At 33.1% G+C, this 24,922-nt stretch overlaps 3 protein-coding genes across 3 annotated transcripts; 1 reads left to right on the top strand and 2 right to left on the bottom strand.

Annotated features, from left to right (window-relative positions):
- Positions 1 to 1,529: 1,529 nt before the first annotated feature.
- LOC145632444 (small ribosomal subunit protein cS22-like) lies at positions 1,530 to 4,885 on the bottom strand. Its single transcript, XM_081684820.1, has 4 exons — positions 4,392 to 4,885; positions 2,433 to 2,534; positions 2,017 to 2,316; positions 1,530 to 1,867 (listed from the first exon to the last, which is right to left on the bottom strand). The coding sequence occupies exons 1-4, from the start codon at positions 4,728 to 4,730 to the stop codon at positions 1,829 to 1,831; spliced, it is 780 nt and encodes a 259-aa protein (XP_081540946.1). The 5' UTR covers positions 4,731 to 4,885; the 3' UTR covers positions 1,530 to 1,828.
- Positions 4,886 to 7,148: 2,263 nt separating this feature from the next.
- Positions 7,149 to 9,946, top strand: LOC145632443 (chaperone protein dnaJ 20, chloroplastic-like). Its single transcript, XM_081684819.1, has 2 exons — positions 7,149 to 7,727; positions 9,566 to 9,946. The coding sequence occupies exons 1-2, from the start codon at positions 7,266 to 7,268 to the stop codon at positions 9,704 to 9,706; spliced, it is 603 nt and encodes a 200-aa protein (XP_081540945.1). The 5' UTR covers positions 7,149 to 7,265; the 3' UTR covers positions 9,707 to 9,946.
- A 1,857-nt stretch (positions 9,947 to 11,803) lies between these two features.
- Positions 11,804 to 17,105, bottom strand: LOC145632442 (protein ECERIFERUM 26-like). Its single transcript, XM_081684818.1, has 2 exons — positions 16,591 to 17,105; positions 11,804 to 13,044 (listed from the first exon to the last, which is right to left on the bottom strand). The coding sequence occupies exons 1-2, from the start codon at positions 17,050 to 17,052 to the stop codon at positions 12,145 to 12,147; spliced, it is 1,362 nt and encodes a 453-aa protein (XP_081540944.1). The 5' UTR covers positions 17,053 to 17,105; the 3' UTR covers positions 11,804 to 12,144.
- Positions 17,106 to 24,922: the final 7,817 nt, after the last annotated feature.

The raw sequence follows: 24,922 nt of genomic DNA, 5'->3' as shown, positions 1-24,922 counted from the left end.
CATGAACTAGGCTTTGTGACAATTACTCTATATGATCATGAGCATGGACAGGGAGCCTCTTTTCGACCCTCTTGTTATGAATTTTATGATCGAATTGTCAGGTCTTTGGTAGTCTCTGGTATAGGCAATGCGAAATTGTGGACATTGCTTAACCTGCCTTTCTTCTCCCCTACACACCTCAACTTGCTTGGATGAAGGATTAATGCCAAATCTAGGCCATTAGGTGCTTGTGGGAGTGCATATCATTTGGGTCACTTGGCTACTCCCACAACCCAATTAATACCAAATCTAGGCCATGAGGCTCAGTGAGTTGTTTAATGAAAGTTGAGTGATTTTGGGACATATTACAGTAACTCTGTAATGGTTAGGAATTAGAATGAGCAATTTAATTAACAGTGTTTTTAAGTTAGTTGTTGGGTATTTTTTTTAGCAAAGTACATAATGCATCTTCTTATAGTATGTATTCGGTCAATATGATTTCACAAGGTAGAGTTTAGTTCTAAGTAACAGAGTCTAACGGCTCTAACCAATGGTTTTGACTTTTTTCACTTTCATTTCAATTTTAAAAAACTACTTTGGAAAATGTGGATTATAGCCTTCAATTTTGGAAAACTTTGACTTTTTCGAGCTCGTAATGGGAAGAGGATGAGGTATTTTTCAGGGACCCTAGGAGACCTAAAAAGCTATTTGGTTGTCATCCAATTTGCATTTTAACTATCAACTAAGTCGTTTATGTACATGCCCCCCCTTACATTAACTTTGCCACAATGGGCCTTCATATGATCAACTAGTAGATGTGATTATGTGAATGCTTCAAGACATATAATATCCCCCAAGGGTGCACCCCCTACCATCAATTTTCAACAACGGATCTCATAATCTCCAAAAATGTCCGATTTAATGTATTCTAGCCTTCAAATTTAGTCTCTATAGAACATTTCTGAACACGCCATGGTTACACATTGAGGTGCTTCCTAGGGTTCCCAAAGAGAACTAGTATGCCTACTCGGTGCTTGAAACCATCTCATTAATGCGGTAATGCCTTAACCCACCCCTCACCATCAAGTCTTAAGATACTTTGTCTAGGGCCTTGTGTTGTCTAAACATTGTGTTGCCTTGCCTTAATTGGGTCTTCCGTTGTCTTGGCCTTAAAGCAAGCCAAGAGTCTATCCTCAATTGCCTAAATAGGTTTTTTAAAAGCCTAACGTGTCTAAGTGTCTCGTCCTTGTGCCCATGCCCTAAGCTAGGTTGAGGCGTACCTTGTCCTGGGCAGCACTGCCCATGCATAGGCCTTGGCATGCCTTAATTGGGCATGGACATGACCGCATGGACAACGGCAACATCAGCATACCAAGGCCTAGGCCTTGTGCTTAGTAAGCATCAGCATACCATGGTTGAATTACAATCAACAATGGCGGCATGTCTGAAGAACAAAGAATCATTCTATAACAATTCCAGCAATTGGTTGACATGATACGCTAAATTGTATGGCATGATTATGCATGCATAATGGAAGTAGGGAATCCCAATTAAGAAAATATAAACAACAAATATATTATGCTGCGGATGAAGATGATGACAACAATAAAAGTTGTGAGCAAAAATAGTCACATCTGAAAACTAACTATGCCTACTAAGCTATTTGGGGTGACCAACTGGCCACTTAGCCAGTGCACCAACAAAGCCTCAGCTTACAGACTCGAGCAGTCAAGAACAAACTCTTCAAATCTTCTGATTAACTTTGTTATGAAGTTAAATCAAGTAAAAGAGCTTAATGGCACATACAAAACTTAGAACTTCCCATCCTAGCTTAAGCCCCTCTCCTGACCTAAGCTTTGTTCACTCGTATCTTTTGCCCTTCCAAAACCTGCAATGAAAAATTCTGCATCAGGAGACTTGAAAATAAAATGACTAAAATGTTGAAAAGAAAATAACAGCTAATGTCCAGATCATCTAATTATGGTGCATTGAGAACGCTAAATGGCAGATATCAAGTCATATGCTAAATCAGCTTACAGCATTGTTGAGAGCTTCAATTGCAGCTTCTACTTCCTCTTCTGATGAGAAACTAACAAACCCAAAACCACTAGACTTGGAGGTCCCTGGGGTCCGTTGAACCTTTGCACCGAGAACATTCCCTTTCTCTGAGAAGAAATCCTTCAGCAACTCATTAGTTACTGTCTTTGCAAGATTACCGACATAAACTTTATAGGGACTCTCAACAAATTGTGAATCCTCTGCCTGGGTCACTGCCCTGTCCATACCTTGCAAAGGTTTCTCGGTAATATTAACTTTTATTTTACGCCCACCAATTTCCTGAATCAGAAAGGGCAAAAGATGGAGAAATATTGGTCAAAATCCGATGCTATAATCGTACACAGACCCATGGCATTAATGAGTGATAAAATTTTAGGGGCAACAAGAGTGCATACTGTGTCATTTAACTTCTCGATCACTGCATTTGCATCTTCAATAGTCTTCATTGTCACAAAAGCAAACCTTCTGCTTCTTCCAGAATATTTATCATACATCACCTGCACGAAACAAGAAGCATTTGCGGTGTTTATCACTTAGACATCACATAATTTCATATAGAAAAAAAGAAGATGCCTCCAACCCACACAAAATATTGAAGAGGAGTGTAGATTAACCTCTTTAAGAATTCATCTATAGATGATAAAATATAGTAATGTACTACAACAAGTTTTGTTACGGCTGTCAAGCAGTAAAAACACCAGCATATATAAACCAAATTTCACGGTTGATCGAAACCTATTTCACGAAAAGGCATAACCGAACCCTGTCCACTATTCACTATCCTTCACAATAACAAAACCAAAGCATTATTCCCAAAGGGATGGGGTCGGCCACATAAAACATCTATCTATTGTGGTCTTCTGCAAAGACCCCCCCCCTCCCTCCTTTGGCTTTTATCTAGAGCTCTATGCTCTTGCAAACTCATTTTCTCCACCTCATTATCCTCCAAGAAATTGGATTCAAATTAATCAAAGTTGAATCCATCTACTGTTATCTCCTCATCATACAGCTGACGGTGGTCGTATAGAAGTCAGAGGGGTCAGATTCTTGGTGAAAACTAATTGCTTCTTCACTATTTAGCTCAGTATTTACTTTAGTATCTGTAAATAGAACTTCAGTATTTACAGATATAAGAAAATTTAATCTTTGTTTAAGTTTCTAGATTAGCATATGGCATTGGTGAATCATGGTTTATTCAGCTGCAAGTCGCTGCTTTGCATCTGACTGAAGCCAAGCATTGTAGCCACCACCACCATGGGGTCTGTTTCTTTTACATGATTTCCCTTATAAGAATTGATATGTGAATCCTTGTAAGAGAATCAAAAGTCTGAAAAAAAAAATTCAAAATAGGATCAAAATTAAATATTCTTTGTACCCCTTGTCCTGTCTTAATTGTCTCAATATAAAGAAGAGATCAGTAGATCATATAATGGGCGAGGCTTCTAAAGGGCCTAAGTATGCCGTCCCCCCGTCCCCCCCCCCCCCCCCCCCCCCCCACCCCCCACCCCCTCCTCTCTCTCTCCAACTTTTGATTACTAATCGATACAATTGTAATGCATATATCTAGTTTTAGGTTGATATTAGGCTTTCCCCCCATCACAATCAACACCTCGCCTCTCCTCTAAATCATACAATTTGAACTTTTTTTGGTAGAAATACAATTTCAGGGGATGACATGATGACTTCTCAAACACTGACAAACATATATAGAAAAAGGAACAAATCACACAGCAACAAAGCCTCACTAATCTCAGTATCCTCAATCATCCATTGTAAAGTTATCACCTTAAATCCAAGCACAATCAACACCTTAATACAGTTAACTGGCAGCCTACTCATTGCCCCCCACCCCACATATTTACATCATAGTTTTAATTAAAAACCAAGCCTTTAATAACCACAAATATCTAGTATGATCTCCATATAACAACATTGTCAAATTATACTCCATAACTCGAAACAACGATAATTACAATCCTTAACCACCAAAATAAGAGGCACTGCAATTGCTCCACCTCTTCAAGTGATCTACATTGCTTACTACAAGGCATACATACACTAGTAGCACCAGTGAGGCCGGCGAAATCCATTTTGTGAAATAAACATATGTTCAGTATTCAAGGTATAATACACCAATTCTTACTCTACAAGAATCATAAACTTTTGACAGTTTGACACAGCACAAATTATTGAACAAAATTTCAACTAAACAGACACCCATCAAAGCAAAAGACCAAAATTGCAAATAAATAATTTGTAAATGTTACTCACATCAAACATAAATAGCTAAAATGTAAATAAATCCCTGAAAAATAAATTCAAGTAAAATAGAAAGCTTTGAAGAAATTAGAAACCTCGGCTATCTCAACGGCACCATGCTCTTCAACAATGTTACGAAGTTCATCATTATTGAGATTTCTTGGAATGTTACCAATGTATAATCTACGAGCTTCTTCCCCATCTGAAGAAGATGGTGCAGAAGATGAAGAAGAAGTTTCTTCAGCTACAACAGCTCGAACCTTCAACAATGGCGGATTTGTAGCGATTCTGGACTTGAATTTTAGACCAAACCCATTATTAAAAGAGGGAAATTGAACCAAATTTTGTGATAAAAACTTGGGTTTTGAAGAAGATGAAGATGAAGAGTGTTGAAGTAGGCCATGACATGGAAGAATTGAAGAAATTGTTGCCATTTTTTTCTGGGTTTTTAATGATAATTTCAAATACCCAATTCACAAATTAGATTGAATTTGGAGGAAGAAGATTATCCAGATTATTATTATGATGTTTTTGGTACTAAAACATTCACAATTTCAATGGGGTTTTGCAAGAAAGGGTTTTTGGTGTTCGAATTTGGGTGTTATCGCTTTATCCATATGTCAGCTGCCTATCACGTGATCAGGGGCAAATATGTAATTTTGCGCAATATTTCCATAGTAAGTCATCAGATTGTACTATGGTGTAAAAAAAATATTCTCTCTCATCTTACAATTCTACAATAACAGTATTCAACTCTATGATAACTGTATTAAAATTAACCATAACAGTATACAATTCAATAATAACAGTATACAAGTTAATAATAACGGAGCACCGACAACCAACCTCTACCCCCTCATATCCAAAATCTTTCGATCTATGGGAATTGAACCCACCGTTTTTCATGGCTGCAATTGTAAGTATAGACCTTGAACATTCTTCGTCAACCTTCGACTATCATCTTTCATCAACCAAACTTCGAATAACTCCTTTAATTTGAATCAGCCACAATATTCTCACCTTCAGTACATCGAGCATCGCTCCTTGAAGGGAAGATTACTGCAATTTTGATGGGGTTTTTGTGGGACTGATTTTCCGACCACCGGTGCTTTTTCTCGTGAGTGGTAGTTTTTTGAGTTCCTGTTATTTTCACCCTCTAATCCTTCTTCCTTTTCCATTTTGTTTTAGCTTTTTAAATTTTACAATTTTTTTACGTATTTTTTTTTATTGTGGTATGGACTCCAACTATCCATACCTGGTAGTGGTCTATACTTATTCAGTCCTCAACGGTCCAATGTGCAAAATTATTCTACCTCATACACTTTCCCCTATCAGCTTTCCTTGACTTGAATTGTGTTAGGTTAATGTTGTGTTGTCGTGTTGAATTAACTTTTAACCACAATGTCATGTATACATGAATTAAGTTGTGTAGTTCGCCAAAAAAAAAAAAAAAAAAAGTTGTGTAGAAATTTATGTTGCGTTGACGTATGAAAATAATTTTTGTAGACTTTATGACTAGCGTGCACATCTCACATGTTGGTGTGTAAGATGTGATACTCAAAACGTTGGATTGCACATAAATTTACTCTTCCTTTCTACATTCATTGAGATAAAAAGGGATTGGACTATTAATGAAGTTTGTTACAAGCGGTTTCACTTCTAGGATTTAATGTACTATTGTTGTGTGAAATTAACTTTTGTAAACTTTATAGCTGGCGTGTACATCTCACATATTAGCGTGTAAGAAGTGATACTTAAAATGTTGGATTGCACATAGATTACATTTCTCTTCAACTTTCATTAAGATAAAGGGACTATTCTTGAAGTTTGTTACAGACAATTTCACTTCTAGGATTTAATGTAATGTTGTCATGGAAATTTACTTTTGTAAACTTTATAAATAGCGTGTAAACCTCAGATGTGATACTTAAAACGTTGGATTGCTCATAGATTGTTCTTCTATTCTACTTTAATTCGGATAAAGGGGATTGGCTTATTAATGAAATTTGTTACAAAAAGGATATAACTTCTATGATTTAATGTTGTGTTGTCGTGTTAACTTTTGTAAACTTTATAACTAACGTGTATACCTCACATACTAACGTGTAAGATGTGATACTTAAAATGTTACTTTGCACATAGATTTAGTGATTTGCTCCTCTAGACTACGTCAACTTGCAGATGTGATACTTGCACATAGATTTAGTGATTTACTATTTTACACTACATCTATTAGATTAAAGGGAATTGGACAATAAATGAAGTTTGTTACAATATCATTTATAGAAATCATGTTATATAGCATAAACCCACAACTAAGGTACTTTGAAAATAATTAGATAATCCTAATGTCCAATATGATAATAATTTGCCCTTGAACTTATGTTAGTTGGACAATATGCTAATAATGTTAGTTGGACAATATGTTAATAATTTGACCTTGAACTTATGTGTTACTCGAATCAAACCTATAAACAGATTAAAACGTTAATTAAGGTGGAAAAAAACATTTGGCCACTAGTTTTTAAGAAATATTCCTTAACTGTTTAAGTAGTTAAGTGTCCATAAAAATAAACCGTAATTAAGACTATATTGATTTAACTTCACTAATCATCTTTTTGCAAGAGGTTCAATAAGGAGGGTAATTAAAGAAAATATTGTGCATTTTGTAATCTCCATCATTCTACAAGTCACTTCCTTTTTATACACTCATACTTAAATTAAATTTTAATTCCTAAAAAAGTTTACCAACACGCTAACGCGTATCCTTATAATTCGTAAAAGTTCTGGAAACCGGAAAAAAAAAATTAAAAATTACAAATTCACCATGGTCATTTTCCAAGTTGCACGCAAAATCTTGGGCTTTTTCTAACTTTCCCAGCACCTCAATTTATATTTCTTCTCCACCTTCTCAAACCTCCAAATTTGCCCAACATTTTGTTAAAATAAAAATCCAAAAACCAGAAAAAATGCAAATAAACTACGATAATTTGATCTCAAAAAACTCAACTTTCCCATTTCCATCAAACCCCACTTCTTCAATCCCATCTTCTTCCTCTTACCTCCCTTCAAATCGCATTTCCTTTCAAACAACACTGCCATTTTCAACTCTCAAAGCTCGAGCTACCCTCAACAATGGCGGAATCACAAAACCCATCTCAGAAATGACCTTCTATGAGCTTCTCGACATCCCAACAACTGTCGATTTGTCTGAAATTAAGCAGGCTTACAAGCAACTTGCGCGCAAATATCACCCTGATGTATCACCCCCAGATTTAGTGCAGGAGTATACCGACCGATTTATTCGTGTTCAAGAAGCGTATGAAACTTTGTCTGATGCTCGAATGAGAGCTATGTATGATCGAGATATGGCGCGCGGACTTCATCTTGCGTTTTCTGCTCGGAAGAAGATGAACCAGTTTGATGATGAGGTATATTTATAGCATATTTTTGGAATTTATGCCATTAAATTTGATCTGGGTGTTGTTGAATTTTGATTTTGGTATTTGGGTTTGTGAAAATTTGAGTTGGGTATCTTTGTTTTTGATCTGGGTGCTTGAATTTTGGGCAAAGTTTGATCCTTAATTTACCAATTTTTTGGTTGAAAATTAGGGTTCATTTAGTTTTGTTCTTGTTATTGAGCTAATTTTATGACTAGCTTTTGTTAATTGAAGCTAAATTTATATTCTGTACTTATTATTGCGCCACTTGGTATGAATTATTGATGTTTCCTGTATCACCTTATTGCTAATATTGGCGTTCATTGATAATTGAAGTATATTTTTTGAAACAAGTTTATTAATATATTTAACTATAGTTTATAGGTTGATTGTACTTATACGTAACGTGTCATGTTGATTGATGAGGTTATTATAGATTTAGCAATCAAAAAGAGCTATCCTTCTCATGTTGCCCAACTTTAACTCAATTTGGATGTATAGAAATTGCTGTCAATTACTTGACACTAATGCCGTCGTGTTGTGGTAAATTTGGTTGAAATCACCTCTAAATTTGTTCAATCTGAATCAATATAAGCTAACTGCCTGGATTTCTCTGCCGACTTTGTAGTGGGGATGATCAATTCAAGTCGATGATTTTGTTTTTGCATTTTATGTTGTTCTTGTTCTATAGCTAAACAGTATATCTCGGTTTTGGTTAAGACTCCTACTTTTTGTTCATCATAAAGCCTTCGGTTTACATTGAGAGATTAATGTTGTTTTCCCTCCCCTCTTCATCCATAAACTTCCCTAGAAGATGATGTTGCTTCACATTCACAGTTAGTTTGCAGCATATTAATCACATGTAATACTACCTCCGTTTCATATTATTTGCAATGATTTGACATAAAGTGTGAGTGTAAAATGTCTAATCGTTGTAAATAATACTTTGTATGAAACGAAGGTAGTACAAGCTTATGCTTTATCATGTAGGGTACTCTTTTCCTTAGGTATATTGCAGGACGAATAAGTGAGCTCATAAAGTGTAGTATCTTCACAAGTCTGAAGTCTGCCCCGCCCCCTTCTTAATGCTACTTTGGGTTGACAATTTTAGACACTTATCGACTAGGGAAGGCCATAATTGACTTTCTTAGGTTATGAGTTTTTGTTAGAATCTTTGATGACTGTATTAATGATTATTTAAGATGCCGTCCCATTTGATGGACTGAATTTCATAGGTTTGTTAAACCTAATAGTCCCTCATTTATAAACTAACAAGCCACTTGCTACCTTTAGATTTTCACTTTGTTGAAATATGGTAGAAAAAAAAATCATTTTTAGATAAATTTAAATGGTACTCTGTATTATCATAAGACTGTTGTTAAGTTTTACTGTAATATTCTGATACCCCGTCAATTATATTAGTGAAAAGTAAACAAGGTTTTGACCACAAAAGTTCAATTAGACCTATAATATTGAATTGAGTATATTATCAGCCAGCCAAGGTTGAATATTATTCATCTGAATCTCGAAAAAACCAATCAGATGTAGTTTTCCCTTAACATAAGCTAGCTGGTCCCTTTGTTGTTAATGTGTTGTAGTTGTTTAATTATGAGCTATCCTCTTGAAGAGAAGGATAAACATGATTACTCACTCATGTTTCCTCTATCCAGATCTTTGAATAAAACCCCACCACCAGCCTAATTGTTGCTTGTCCTGTTTGTTTTTACATTTATTGATTTTATGAAGCATTGATTACTTCTGTTTTTGGAAGCTAAAATGTATTATTGGATCAAATTTTCTCCTAATATCTGACTTTTGTTTGCAATCAGGAAATGAAGGACACAAGTGATTGGAGAGGTCGTTGGCAGAGCCAACTATCAGAATTGAAGAGAAGAAGCATGTACAAAGATGCTAAGAAAAACTCATGGGGTGCTAGAATGCGCCGTCAAAGGAGTGAATCACCTTCATAATCACAAATTTACTGATAAGCCTCGCTATGTATATATCTGTGTTTTTGTTCAGTAGTTTTTTTAACCACTTTTTGTGGATTTACTAGGAATAGGAAGAATTAGCCCTTTGCTGATTGCTTGGATTGTGCTTATAAGTTCAAGCAATTATGTGGGCTTGTCTTTCTGATTATATCATCCATAGGTGTTAACTGTGTAATCAAGAAACATATTGCATATATACATCTATGCTTCTTGCTCGAATTTGCTCGCGAATTTTGATTTTATTATACTTTCTTACACCATTTTGAGCTTCTTTATGGACATATACAATGCAAGTACAAAAGAGCAGAGGGAAAATAATGCATCGAAGCTTATGGCTCCGAAAATCATCATTGTACATCCAGTTGAATTGAATCTTGTGCAGGACACAAGTGTACAACCTATTTTCATACGAATTAAAGCTTTAAGATGAGTGATAGCTCTAGCGTTGCGCCAAAGGAACACTGGAGAAGATTATTGAGGTCAATTTCATTTGAATTGAAAGGGAAGGAAAATGGAGTGGTGAACTTCTGAGGTTCATATATATTTTTTATTTTTTTTAAGAGCATTTTTAAAAAAAAAAAAAAATTACATCATTTGTTGTTTTCAGCTTGGATATATCATAGATGGATGTTATTTTGGTCCCAACTTAAGGATAATGTTTTGATTTTTTTATGTGGAGGTGGATGGGAGGTGTTAACTGTTTGCCATAAAATGGAAATTGGTGTTCGATGATAATGATAATAATAATAGTAAATAAATAAATAAAAATTGAATTTAGCAAATCTTGAATGAGACATTCTCACACTTAATTATTGTAAGACAAAATGTTCACTAGCATAAGTATGTACCATAATTTCAAACTTTCGTAGTTATTTTACAACTATCTCATTCAAGATTTTGCCTTTTAAAAAATAATAATAATAAATGTTTTCGTGATCTAATTAATTTCATCATGATGAATGTTATTAAATTATGGGCTCCTTGGTAAATTTAGAGATGAAATTACCAAAAACAAAAAATGGAAATAATAGAGTTGTCCCCTTTAGAGGACCAGAGGTTTATGAGTCTTATCCTTTACACCGAACATTATAAACAACAAATCAGGCAGTTGAAGACGAACTTCTCTGAATGTAACACTGTCACACTGAGCCATACCCTACCAAATTTTATCAGCAATTTTGAAGCTCAACAAAACTTCATCATTTTTTCTTTTTCAGAAAACATTTGCAGTAGGAACTAGGAACTTTTGTTCAAAGTTTTTCTACTATTTTCGTTTCAGATTATGTGCAATGATTTGACAAAAGTCAATTAGCTACAATTTGATTTGTAGAGTAATGTATTGTGTCATGGCCTCACGAAGCCATCCCGACTAGTGTCATCTTTATATTCATAATAACAATGATAATATTTTACTTCTACCCATTAGTTCTTTATATTAGCTTAATTGGAATTTTTTCCATTATTTCATACATGATTGCTATAAATTAAACCTCATTCCAATATTTTTTGTATTACATCTATAAATATATAGGTCGCAAGTGATTTATATGATTAAATTATAAAAAAAGGTGATATTTTTCATCTCATACTAGATATTGCCTTTTTCTTTACGAAATATATAGTGACATTTTTTAGGGTTATTGATGACAATTTACTCCAAATGTTTTAGGGTTATTGGTCCTATTACTCCAATCTTATGCACCACATCTGGAATAAGATACAACATTCAAGTGTTGAACAAACTAACTAAAGTTAAAGTTATTTGCACCAAAACATTTGTATTTGTTACACTTACAAGTGTTTGGACATAATATAAATGTCTATCTTTAGACCATGACGTTTTAATTCCTTTGTGCCATAACTAGTTTTATGAGATTTTTACATTTTAAATATTGTGTTGATCATATTTAATTAGCCACTAAAATTTTTATTTTTATTTATTTTTATTTTTTATGTTTTTTGGAAGCATGTACAAGAATACAATAGATACATATCCATAGATGTTATTGTATGCTAGATTATTGCCAAGTGGATAATCTCCAAGCTAAGACAAAAAAAGACTTATGAGAAACAAGCTTTTACTTCAAAATCTATTTCATTCATATTAAATTTGATATATATTATTATGTGCTTCATACATTATAATAGAAAAAAGTAAAGATACAAAGTTTGACTCTTATTACAGAGAGATTGTATGATCTAATTTCTTGATGACATACACATAATTATATATTTATTCCATATAGTGTACAACATAGATGATGGAAACATAGCTAACTGTATTATAGTTGAATTATCCAGCAAATTATAAAGTGTTTTTAATAATATGACAAAATACTTAATTTCAACTCACACCAAACCAATTCTTCAAATAAAAGTACCAAAAACATAACTATAATGCATAAAACTCCCCTTGCTTAAGCACTAAGACCCCATTCCTTCAACTCCTTCTTGAGGTCCACCATATAATTCTTTGGCAAAATAATTGTCACGGTTCTTCCTCCGCTCAAAGTTTTTGCATTACTTTTATCATTAATATCTTTTGGACTCGGAAGTACCAAAACTACCCCTTCTTCTCCAACACCATCCACAAAACAATTCACAAATCTTGGGCTTAACCCTTTCAGCTCGAACCCATAGAAGTCCACTTCTTCCAAGTTAACAAATGTCAAATTCGACCCGTATATAATACAATCACATCCTCCAGGGTCTCGGCCCACAACCTCTTCAATTTGATCCCTTTCGCTCTCGGCCCTGTCTTGGATCAGGGCCGCGAGCTCTTTGGGATGGGCCTTCCCTACGGAAAACTCCGCCTTGACTGAGCCCACAAATTGGTTGTTCCTTAGGGCCATGGCATCCTCTATTGGGCTTGCGGCGTCTTTCTTGATGACTGTCACTGTGTTGGGCTCAGGCCCATCTTTGATTCTTGCTATGGCCCGCCAGATTACGGCACTTAGCATCTCAAAAGATTGGATTGGGCTTAGAGTGGAATCATTCTCATAAAATTTAGCTTGCAATTGGGTCAATTGAGTGGGCTTCAAATGAAGGGAGATTGTGCCCATTTCACAGGGAAAGGGCATGATCCAATGGTCTCCAAGTGGGCCCACTATCTTTAGAGTTGATGGGTCTGAGTTTATGGGTTTATTGGGCTTGAGATTTCTGGCAGGTTTTTTGTTTAGGCTGGGAGGAAATTTGGGCTTTAGTCCATTCAAGAATAGTGCTAAAGTGTTCATGTAGTTTGCTGCTGAAAATGCATCTCCTAGCACATGGGCCCAGCTGAGGCCCAAAGATAATCCTCCACATTTGAAAGAGGTAATCTGTACAATCATAAAAACAAACACTCCATGTTGTCACAAAGTCGCAATGAAACTAAGACTCTAGAGGTCTTTCTTAATGTTTTTTGTATTTCTTATCTCTATTTTTAATTTTTTTTAAAAAAATATCATTTCAAGGATAACATCTAAAGACCACAAACTTTCATATAAAACTATGACATGTGGGGTATAAAAATTTATGAGGCGGCCCTAGCTTATCACCATAATAAACAAAATATCTATATCTTTTGCATATTCAGGTAAAACCGTCAATTATTAAACCACTGCTAACTCAAATAATGGTTTTAGGGTAAAGCCGCTAATTTAATTAGCGATTGTAGGGTAACTCACTAATTGAATTGGCGGTTTTATCCATATATTCTAATGTGTTGTGCGTTTAATTACAAGTATGCCCGTTTAATTACAAGTATGCCATTAGATAAACATTTCATTTCAAGTTTATAAGGTGATGGAGGAATAGATGGGGGGAGTTCCTAGATTTTGTGTGACTTGCGTACGAAATCTCCTACGAGTAGCTACCAACTGTTGAGCAATTAAGTCTCATTAATTGGTAAACTGACAACAAGTCAACAACCTACTATAGTACAATTTAGGCTGATGATGCAAATCGATCAAAGAGGTGGAATCCATTTTAATTTCGGAATATTGCTTTAATTATAAATGATTAAATATTTGTTGATAATTGAATATATTTTATACAATTATACATAAGTTTATTTTAAAAAGAATACTCCTTAGATGTCAACCATAAATATTTGCTTTTCATAACTATAATTTATATAAGTTATTAAATAAACTATGCAAATAATGAAAATAATAAAAAAAAAAAAAAAAACATTAAAATAAAAAGAAACAAAAATATTTTACTCCTTAGATTTCAAACATTAATACTTTCCATATAGTATATATTAATATATTCGAATGAAGGCAGGGATCTCTTGATCCTTTATGAAATATGATTTATAGTTTAAATATATAAAGACATAATGCATTATAATAACATAATACATTAGTGTTCTATTTAATTGGTACATGCTATTTAGCAACTTTTTGTGTAGTTTTATGTTCTATATATATATATATATATATATATATATATATATATATATTATGTGATAGAGTGCATGTGCTTTACGTATTATATACACACTTGATTAAGGGCTTGTTATGTTCAGCTTTATTTCAGTTCAGTCCAGCTTCAATCAGTTCAGTTCCTAATTTCTATCTCTCATAAACAATTTATTTGAGTTCAGTTCAGTTAAATTCAATTATTTTCAATAAATCGGAACATGTCCTAAAAACCAAATTTAAATTTTTCTTAGTTTTTTAAGAACAAATTATTTGTTAAATTCCTTCATCATAAAATTTATTAGTTAAATATTTATTATCATAGGTATAATTTTTGTAGATACTCTTTAAACTATAAGTTTAAATTAATTCCTCAATCATAGATATTATATTAACGATAATATTAGGATATACATGCATTATGAAAAATATTGTCGTACACAATTTGGTTGGAGGATAGTGAATTAACGTCCAGTATGTTGTGGTTGTCAATTGTCATGCCATAAAGTTGTCCATATATATTTAATGTAAAATCATCCAATTTCCAAATTTGGAACTTGGAAACAAACTTTTTCTTGATAAATAATAAAACACGGATTATGTCACTAAAGTAACAAATTGAGGTCCACTAAAGGATACTATCTCTAACACCTTGTTTCACTTTGATTGGACAATTAATTTATTGTGGTTAGGTTGATATAATATATGGTTTCTTCAATTTAATATCTAAGGTGTTTGGCTCATAAGTTGATATTGATTTGAAATAATCATCAAATTCAAGATCAGTATGATATGAGTTTGGATTTTGATTATTTTATATGGAAATGATTATTTATTTTTAAGTTGATATATCAAGGTTTGGTATTGAATATTCGAATCATTTTTTCATTGTGTTTTTAAGTTTTACTTAGGTATATGCCCTTATTTTTCAATAATTATGCTAGATATGGAAATAAAATAAAATAAAATAGTTAAAATTATATATTGTAACATGGTAAAATCATATTTTTTTTTTTCCAGGAAACAAAATAAAAGTGAATACGTTAGATAAAAAACACCTCAATATAGGAATAAATTAAAGCGATCGAATGCGTATATGAAACATATATAAATAGATTTCACCCAAAAAAAAACATATATAAATAGAGCAAGTATTCATTATTTCAAAAACTGAGGAGTCAAATTAGTAATTATGTCGTCCCACAAATTAATTTTTGGCAGTTCCCCTCTTTGCCCTGGACCATCATCCACCTCATTGATCTATATCATCTATTGCATTTAAGGTATGCAATCGATGCTAGTTTAGATTTTAGTATGGTATGAATTATGATAAAGATTGATAAAGATACTTTTTTCCTAAGTGAATCAAAAAATTTATAAAATAATAACCTCTAAATTCATGAAACAAAATTATGATAAGCAAGATTGAAAAGGATATGTATATAAAGATGTTTTTCTCCAAAGCATCCATATGATTTTTTAAATTGCTTGAAACAAAATTACTAAGGATAATTGTTTTTTACATAATATGGTTTATGGGTGTTTCCGATCCGTGTATGCATGATTGTTTTCATGTGTATAGATATCGAGTCACAAGTACAAGTCAATAATCGATGTAGATGAGATTCAACTCTTAATTTTTTAGTACTCTATACTTTGAAACTTTAGTCAATTAATTATGTTGACATCTATTGTATGCTATTGGCCTGGTAAAACATGACGATATTGAAAATAATACTCGTATGTACGTGCTTGGATTTAAACAACTGGCGAGATTTTTTTTTTTTTTTTTTTTTTTTTTGGCTACAGGAAAACAAAGGCAACCTTATTTATTACACCTACATGTAAAAATGAATTTGTTGGCCCTACGAGTATGTAGTAAACATACTTGTTTATGCTTTCAAAATCAAATTAAGTGGTTGAGTAATCACTAAAAATAGAAATATATTATTTATGATGATAGATTTACACACAGAAACAAATTATATGCAGCCATGCAGCCGTATTTTGATGATTAAAAATTAATTACAACAAAGAAACAAATGAGTGTTTTAGGTGGTGGTTATGCAAATTAATGGAATAAGTATCTAAAAAAAACAAAATATAAATTAAATAGAGTGTTACCAATTAAGCCTAGATTTGTGGACCTTGCAAACAAATCCTAAAGTGGAGAAAGTAACATCTATCTATGTCTCGAGTTTGTTCGTTGTCATTAGACTTGATATTATTTTATGATTATTTAATGAAATAATTTTATAAAACTACATACCCTTTATACTTAGGTCTAAATTCAATCACAGACCAAAACAATTTCAAACATATATAGATGAGTAGATGATGACAACAATATCTATATATACATATTCAATAATATATGATTTGATTCACATAAAATAGTATATGCGACTATTAATTCTGAACAATAAATACAGTTTAAATCAAAAGAAGACGGAGGCAAACCTGTAGAAAAACAAGAGGAGAGAAGGTGAGCTCAGGGCCAAGAACATTATCAGCAACAAGAAGCCTTTGAGAAGAAGTATCCTCCATTTGAATCCATTCATCTAGGGTTTTGGAGCTTTTGGCTTCAACAAATCTAACACCACAATCGTTACACTTGATAAAAGGTCTACCATCTTCTTCAGATCTCCTAAACCTTCCACAAGATTCATAATAGTAACAAAGCCATGCAAAAATAGCCTCCTTCAATTTAAAAGGGATTAATCCCTCAATTGCTTGACTATCAAGAAAGTACACTACCCTTAAATAATGTACTTTCATTGCTAAATCCATGTTATTAGGCTCATAAGCTAAATTTCCCGTTACCGTCGCCGATCCTACGGAAGATAATCTTATCCCATAAACAAGATTATCTTGATCATTATGATTATCATTAGAGTTTTTCATAGTACTACAAACCACCATTATTATGGTATGTAATATGTATATTATTATTCAACCTTTTTTTTTTTTTTTTTTTTATTTTTGGTATGTTATATTGATAATTGTGAGTTAGGGTAGTATATGGTATTTATAGGGAATTTAAAAAATAATAAAAATGGGTTCATAATTCATTAATCATATGATACAAAGAGTAGTTGTAAGCAATGAAACATAGCATTAAATATTGATAGCTTGCTTGGGTAAGTGGTGGAATTAATGGTAATAAGTTGAATATTTCGTACATATACGTGTGGTGGCATGGACAGCAAATGCTTCTACGAAGTATTTGGTGTGCCAATTTAATTGATGACAAATTATTATTACTGCTTTAAATACTCTCTTCTCGTATTATTAGAGAGAAAACTTACGTACTTCAATTCATATTAGGGTAATGAATGCAATATACTACCTCCGTTACAGGTTATGTGCAACGATTAGACATTTTCCCTCTCTGTTTTATGTCAAATCGTTGCACATAACTTGTAACGGAGGTAGTATTTTATTTAGGGTGTGTTCTATTCGTCTGATTTTCATTGATTTGAATTTATTTTAACTTACCGAATTAACTTATCTGAACTTATTAGACCTTATTAAACTTACTTTAGTAGTAATTTGTACTTGAGTAACCCTGATAAAAACTTACTAAACCTGAACTGAACTTATTACACCGTAAATAAGTGAAAATAAGGTGAACTGAATAGACTTTTAGTAAGATAAAAATGAAATAAATAAATAAACAAACAAAAAAAAACATGTCATGGTCCTTTTTCTTAGCCTTAATGGTTAGGTTATGGCCTATGGGCTTCGGATACCATTTTTCGAGGAATATAACAGCAACAAAAAATTGGTACATAAATTATGTAACAGCGCTGTACATAAATTATGAGTAATGCTAAGGGTTGTATATAGCATTTTTTCATAAATTAAATATCATTATATCAAGATCTAAATTTCTAACTTGTATTGGCGCCTTTATTCGAGGTCTTGTCTTATACACATACTGTTGTTTTAGAGTTTGTACTAAATTTGATATTTGTTGTTATTGTTTGCTATATATATATATATATATATATATATATATATATATATATATATATATATGCTTCCTCCTTTATTGCATTGCTTTTTTTAGACCTTGCTAGGATTTTTATATAGTTATACTTGATAAATAATGGAGTTCTTTCTTATGAAAATTAATATATGTATGTATGCGTTTTATACATGAATTCATAAACTAGCTCGTATAATATAAGGTTTATAGAATGAGTATTGTTTTTTTCTCGATCATGTCGACAAGATGAATAAATGAAAGGCAGGTAGATCGATCTCTACTCTCTAGTGTTTGAGCAAATGAATGCGGGTATCATGCATCTAATTAACCCCGGATAAATTGTCACCTACTCCGTACTATGTTCTAGGTGAACCTTCATTACAAATTTAACTAACTTAATGAAATACGTATTTATTACTTAAATATATACAGTTAATTTATTCCTTTTTTTTTTTTTTGAAGAAGAAGAAGAATAAGAAAAAGACTAGTGCTTTTATTAATCTTCGTCCATGAGTACATTCATAGATATACTGGTAATCTTTATTTTTTTAGACAACGGTTTAAATAAATATAACAGTATTACAAACTACAAGCCTTACTGTCTTCAAAAAAAAAAAAAAAAAAAAACTACAAGCCTTACTAGCTCCTTTGTTACATCGAAAATATATTAAATTAAAGGACATCATGGTTTACACATATATACTTGTAGGCTGTAGCCACACGGCACTATTCTAGCAAGGTTATGAGAGCTAGTACATAAGACCAAGAACAAAACTCAAAACAAGATCGAGCTAAAAATTTAGATGCTGTCCAATATAGTCTAATATATACATTCCTTTGAACCATCCAAAAGTAGATCAATTTGATATATTTTTTTGTAATCGGTCAGACACGGGGGGGTCCCCCTATCACATGAATGAGGGGATGAGGATCGAACCCCCAACGATTGGGGAAGATATTCTCCAAAAGTAGATTGATGGTGTCAAGTATATGACGATGATTTGAACCATAAAACAAAAGGATCGTTTTCAGTCCAATCGTGATAAGTGAGGTGCTCTCATAGTTATTAAAGACTGAAAGGATAAGTATAATTTTGGAAGCTTAAGTAAGTATGTTCTGGTGCCTTGTCAAATTCATGGAAATTAATGAAGTAAAAAGACACTTGTTAGTTGTGACAAAGCAAGAATAATGATGATGACTACACCAAGCAATTTTGTAATGTGGATCATGCATGCAAGGTGATCGGATCATGCATGCAAGGTGATCCATGGAACCTCAAGTTATAAAGACTAGTGCACTATGTTGAACTTATTTTGTTGCGTGCCGCACAATTCTAATACTTCCTCTATCCCATAATATATGGACGTTGGACTTTTTTTTATTATAATATATGTAGTGAGAAATCACCTTTTAAAACAAAGTTTTGGTAAAAATCCACCTTTTAATTTAAAAAGATTTTATAAGTTGTAACAATAGGTTTGATTCACATTTTATGGCATATACACACGTAAGGCTTGTTTAGTTACTTTATTTTTTTTAATTTGCTTATCTAAACTAGTCTGATTTTATCTGATTGTTTGATTTGACCAAGTGGGGTCTTCTTAGATTCGTATTTATGTGTATTTTATTATTTCTTAATTTTTTCATCACAAAACCAAAGATATTTAGCGATGAATAATTGCACATAAAACGATGATCTGATTTGAATTTTTTTTTTTTATCTAATCCAAACTTATTTTTTTTAATCAGATTTGATCTGGACTTATTTTTCTGAAATAAATAAAAATAAGTTGAATTAAGAAGTCCTTAATTGTACACATGGAAAAATAATAGAGTGGTTGAATGTAATTATATAGAGCATTTATTCTTGATAATCTTTTAGAAACATAGGGTGACTGTTAGTTATTTGTCAAAACCTCCATTTCTTTCTAATTAAATTGAATTATTAATGTTCATAAACTTTGGAAATGAAAGGATTCGGGATAAGGATGGCAAAGGGTAGGGTCTAGTAATACTCAGACCCGTACCCATAATTTTTTTACCATATTCGAACCCTAACCAGACCCTTAGGGTTACCTAGACCGTACCCTATGGGTCTAGTAGGGTCTGGGCAAGGTCTAGTGTCCATTATCGTTCCCCCCCCCCCTAATTTTTTATCGTCTTTTTTTAATGTACAGTTACATATATACTTACATATACCATATCATGCATGCCAAAAAATAATAATTATTATAAAGTATGAGAACATTATAATTAATTTCACAAATCGTACAAATACGAAAAAAAAAAAAAAAAAAAAAAAAAAAAAAAAAAACTAATACGAAGCTCAAAAAACTTTTGTCCATTAGTGCTTTACAATTAAAGTCTCATTCTCATTAAATAAATGCACAATTACAAAGTTAGTAGTCTTCTTTCGTACTATACTCGATTTCATTATCAAGATCCTAAATATTAATAAATTGGGCAGGTCTAACTTTCTATAAGTACGGCTTTGGGTATGATATTGGTTTGACGGGTTCACGGGTAGGGTATGAGCAGCGTCTGGGTATGTGGGTCTGTATATATTGTACCCAAACCCTTACCCTACCCGAATCCACAAGGGCTAAATAATTATTTGACCAATACCTGTATTTCAAGGTAAGGTCCGACAAGGTCTAGAGAGGGTCCTAGACCCATTGTCATCCCTAATTAGGGATTCCCCATCTCTCTTAGGTAAATTAGCTTAGGTGATTAGGACATTAGGTCTAATCTTCTCCAAGTGTTTGGCTATTATTATTATTATTATTATTATTATTATTATTATTATTATTATTATTATTATTATTATTATTATTATTATTATTTTAATTTTAAGAATTGGTGGAAAATAATTCCAACTACTGTTGATACTCCAATTGGGTTTCAATGATGTAATGATGTAAGATACTCCAATTTTGTGTGTAGGAGTACGAGAACTTCATTCTACAACTTAAAGCCGTAAAATGGAGCAATTTGAATCAATTTTGATTATCTTCAAATAAAATTGTAGTACAATATGAGGTGTTTATATAGTTTTAAAAATTTTGTATCGCAAATGCATGTGTTTTTTAAAGTGAACGATTTTGTGAGTAAAATATTCATATTCGAGTGACTTTTGATCACATATTACAATAACATTAATTAATTTACTTGTGGTTTTTGATGATTTTAAAACTTTGATGTTTATCTTTTCCTATATATTCAAGAAATAAACTTAGCAAAACAATAATACTCGTAATAATTAGTCTTACCACATATTTTGTAGATGAATGTAGAATATTTCAATAAATGGATTAGTAAATGCCTATACCTAAACACACTTTTCATATTTTTGCAATATTTCAATAAATGAATTATTAAATGCTGATATTCCATACGGAGTACATGTTTATGGACGCAATTTTGAACAAGAAGCTAAACCTTTTCCATTAAAAAAAAAAAAGGTTCGAATATCTATCTATTAGCCTATACTATAAGCAAATTCTTTCAGGACACTTGTCATTACCTTGTAAAAAAAATTTCTCACTTTTTTTCGCTTCTTTTTTTTCTTTTTCCTTTTTGCAAAATTTTTAAGTAAATTATTTATAACTTATGATATCTTTTTTTTCAATTAACAATCATATATTCTTTCAAAAAAATTAACAATCATATATATATGCCCTAATGAAATATTTATGAATATCTTTTATATACTTTATATTTTGTAATATTATTGTAAAAAATATTTAACAACGGTGCATTGGATTTTAACCTAATGACATACTAACACTAAATGAATTTCCTATACTAATCATAGTATAACTATAGAAATTTATGACAAATTGACGCTTCTAACAATATTATCAATGCTAAATAATTCTTAATCTTTTCTTTCAAGTTTCATATATCCGTTCAGCGCGTTTCTGGTGCGACTGGCCGCACGGTGCGGCAAGGTGCTATATTAGTAACCCTTCTAGAACCCCTCAAGTAACCCCATTTAAGTAACCCCTCTAGTAACTCCCAGACAAAGTAACCCCTGACTGACTTAGTAACCCATGACCAAATAACCTCCGACTGACCTGGTAACCCCTAGTAACCCCCGACCTAGTAACCCCTGGCTGACCTAGTAACCCCTAACATAGTAACCCCTAACCTAGTAACTCCAAGTAACCCCTAACCGACCTAGTAACCCCTAACCTAGTAACCCCTAACCGACTTAGTAACCTCTAACCTAGTAACCCCAAGTAACCCCTAACCGACCTAGTAAGCCCTAACCTAGTAACCCCTAACCGACCTAGTAACCCCGACCTAGTAACCCCTGAAATAAACATCCACAACAACAAAACAGGGACCACAAATTCATCCAAATCAAACCAAAATAACGAAACTTTTAAGTATCAATTTAAATCAATTTTGCATAAAACAAATTTATATAAGAAATGTTGCAGATGATAAAGGAAGCAATCGTTGGTTTGAGTGAAAATCAATTAACAAAATACAGTAAAATGAATCAATTAACAAAATACAGTGGAATGAATCAATTTACAGTAGATAAACGCAATTAACTGAGATTTTGCAATTGCTCGACCAGCAATCAATTAACAGGACGACGACGGAGGTGGAGGTCTTTGGCTGATTTCGCCGGCAAATATGAAGACAACGACGAATGTTTGGGTTGGTTTGTATTTCAAGGAGCTTCCACGACAACGAAGAAACGAAGACGGTGACGACAATCTGGCTTGGAGCTTCGAGGAGATCTGGACGGAGACGACGAACCTGACGGCAGCGAAAGACCTAGTTCGGCCATTGAAGGTTAGAGGGAGAAAGTTAGGAAGAGAAATGGAGGAAGGTAGAGGAGAGAGAGGAGAGAAAGAGAGGAGAGAGAAAATATAAAAAAAAATTAAAAAATGTGGCTGGCCGCATATGAAAATCCATTTTTTTCCATTTACAATTTTCCATTTTTTTTTTATTTATTTACATGAAAATCCATAAATGTCTAAGCAAACGTTAGTATGTATCACTTTTAAATACTAAGGAATAAGATTTAATTTTAAAGGAGTACTAGTAGGAAAAAAAAGGAACAGAGAAAGTACAGGTAACGGAAACACATCTTATTGATCTTAACAATTAGTGTATAGGACAAAAAGGAACGGAGAAAGTATTGCCTCAAAAAAAAAAAGTACAAGTAATGGAAACACTGCTACGCTCGTAATGTAAAAAATTATTACACTAGACATATAGGGATTGTTTGGTTCACCGTATTTTTTCTTATCTGATCTGGTCTGATCTGAATGTCAGATTTGACCAAACCTTAACCTTAAATATAGAGCTGTCAAAAGTTGACCGACCCAAAATACCGACTCAAACCCGATTATTAACGGACCCATCTGAACCAGAAAAAATGGTGACCCAAACCCGACCTGAAACCAACCCAAGACTCGAGTTGACCCGAGTATGTGAGATCCGAACCCGAACATGAACTGACCTGGAGATGACCCGACCCGAATGTAACCCGTAAATTATTGAGCTGAACCGAACCCGACTTGAACCGAAATTGACCCAAACTAGTTTTAACCCGTCAAAACCCGAATTTAACCCGACTTGTTACTAACCTGACCTGAATTTAACCCGACCCGTTCCTAACCCGACCCGAATTTAACCCAACCTGTTACAAACCCGACCCAAAATCAACCTGACTTGTTATTGACCTGACCAAATTCAACCCGACTTGCTATTGACCCGACCCAAATTTTACCAGACGTATTACTAACCCGACCCAAAAATTCAACCCGATCTGTTACTAACTAACCCGACTCGAAATCAACACGACTTGTTATTGACCCGACCTAAATTCAACTCAAATTGTTCCTGACCCGATTTCAAATCACCTTAGATGCAATTTAGACCACCTTATTATTTTTTATCAAAACATTTTGTCTAGGGAGACCAAGTCAGTCCAGACCAGCTAAAGAAAGTAGCATCATCCTCAAATTTAAGAGTTAAATATAAAATATATTTGTTGTATGGTCAATGGAGACAATTATCTTCCTAAATTATAGTCTATAATTCCCTAGTATATTGCCATATATATTATAATCAAAGGAAATAATTAGCTTGATAAAAATGATAATTATCTATTTATAGTTAGTTGAACCCGAATATGACCTCACTTGGAAATGACCCAACCTGATAACAACCTGCAAATTATTGACTTGAACATAACCCGACTTGAATCCGAGAACGACCCGACTTGAAAATGACTCAACAATTTTATAACCCGCAAATTATTGACTTGAACCAAACCCGACTTGAACCCGAGAATGACCCGACTTGAAAATGACCCAACCGAATTATAACCCGCAAATTATTGACTTGAACCGAACCCGACTCAAACCCAAGAATGACCCGACCTGATAATAACCCGCAAATTATTGACTTGAACCGAACTCGAGAATTACCCTAACCCGTTTTAACTCGTGAAAACCCGAATTAAACTCGATTTATTGTTCACCCGACCCAAATGTAACCCGACCTGTTATTAACCTGACCTAAACCCGATAAGAAGTATGACTCGAAATGACCCGACTAAAGCATGACCCAACCAAAACCCGACCCGCATATGTTATGGAATTAATCCGAGTTGACCCAATCCATTCTTACTGAACCAAACCCGACATGTTTACCCGAATTGACAACTCTACCCGAAACCTCCAAAATTTCTCAAAAAGCGTGGATATTAGTCTTCAATTTTGGAATTTTTTGACTTTTTTTCAACCGGAAATAAAAATGGTCGAAGTTTTACCA

The sequence above is a fragment of the Chenopodium album genome, chromosome 5, assembly GCF_948465745.1.
Source record: "Chenopodium album chromosome 5, dcCheAlbu1.1, whole genome shotgun sequence".
In the NCBI taxonomy this organism is placed as follows: Eukaryota; Viridiplantae; Streptophyta; class Magnoliopsida; order Caryophyllales; family Amaranthaceae; genus Chenopodium; species Chenopodium album.
The sequence above is the reverse complement of the archived record's forward strand: the minus strand, read 5'-3'. Positions and strand labels throughout refer to the sequence as shown.

Coding starts and splice junctions, on each gene's coding strand:
- LOC145632444 (XM_081684820.1), bottom strand. CDS start 4,730: ATGGCAACAATTTCTTCAATTCTTCCATGTCATGGCCTACTTCAACAC. Junction 2,317..2,432: donor TCGAGAAGTTAAATGACACA/GTATGCACTCTT, acceptor TTTCTGATTCAG/GAAATTGGTGGGCGTAAAAT. Junction 1,868..2,016: donor TTGAAGCTCTCAACAATGCT/GTAAGCTGATTT, acceptor TTTTCATTGCAG/GTTTTGGAAGGGCAAAAGAT.
- LOC145632443 (XM_081684819.1), top strand. CDS start 7,266: ATGCAAATAAACTACGATAATTTGATCTCAAAAAACTCAACTTTCCCA. Junction 7,728..9,565: donor TGAACCAGTTTGATGATGAG/GTATATTTATAG, acceptor GTTTGCAATCAG/GAAATGAAGGACACAAGTGA.
- LOC145632442 (XM_081684818.1), bottom strand. CDS start 17,052: ATGGTGGTTTGTAGTACTATGAAAAACTCTAATGATAATCATAATGAT. Junction 13,045..16,590: donor CTCCTCTTGTTTTTCTACAG/GTTTGCCTCCGT, acceptor ATGATTGTACAG/ATTACCTCTTTCAAATGTGG.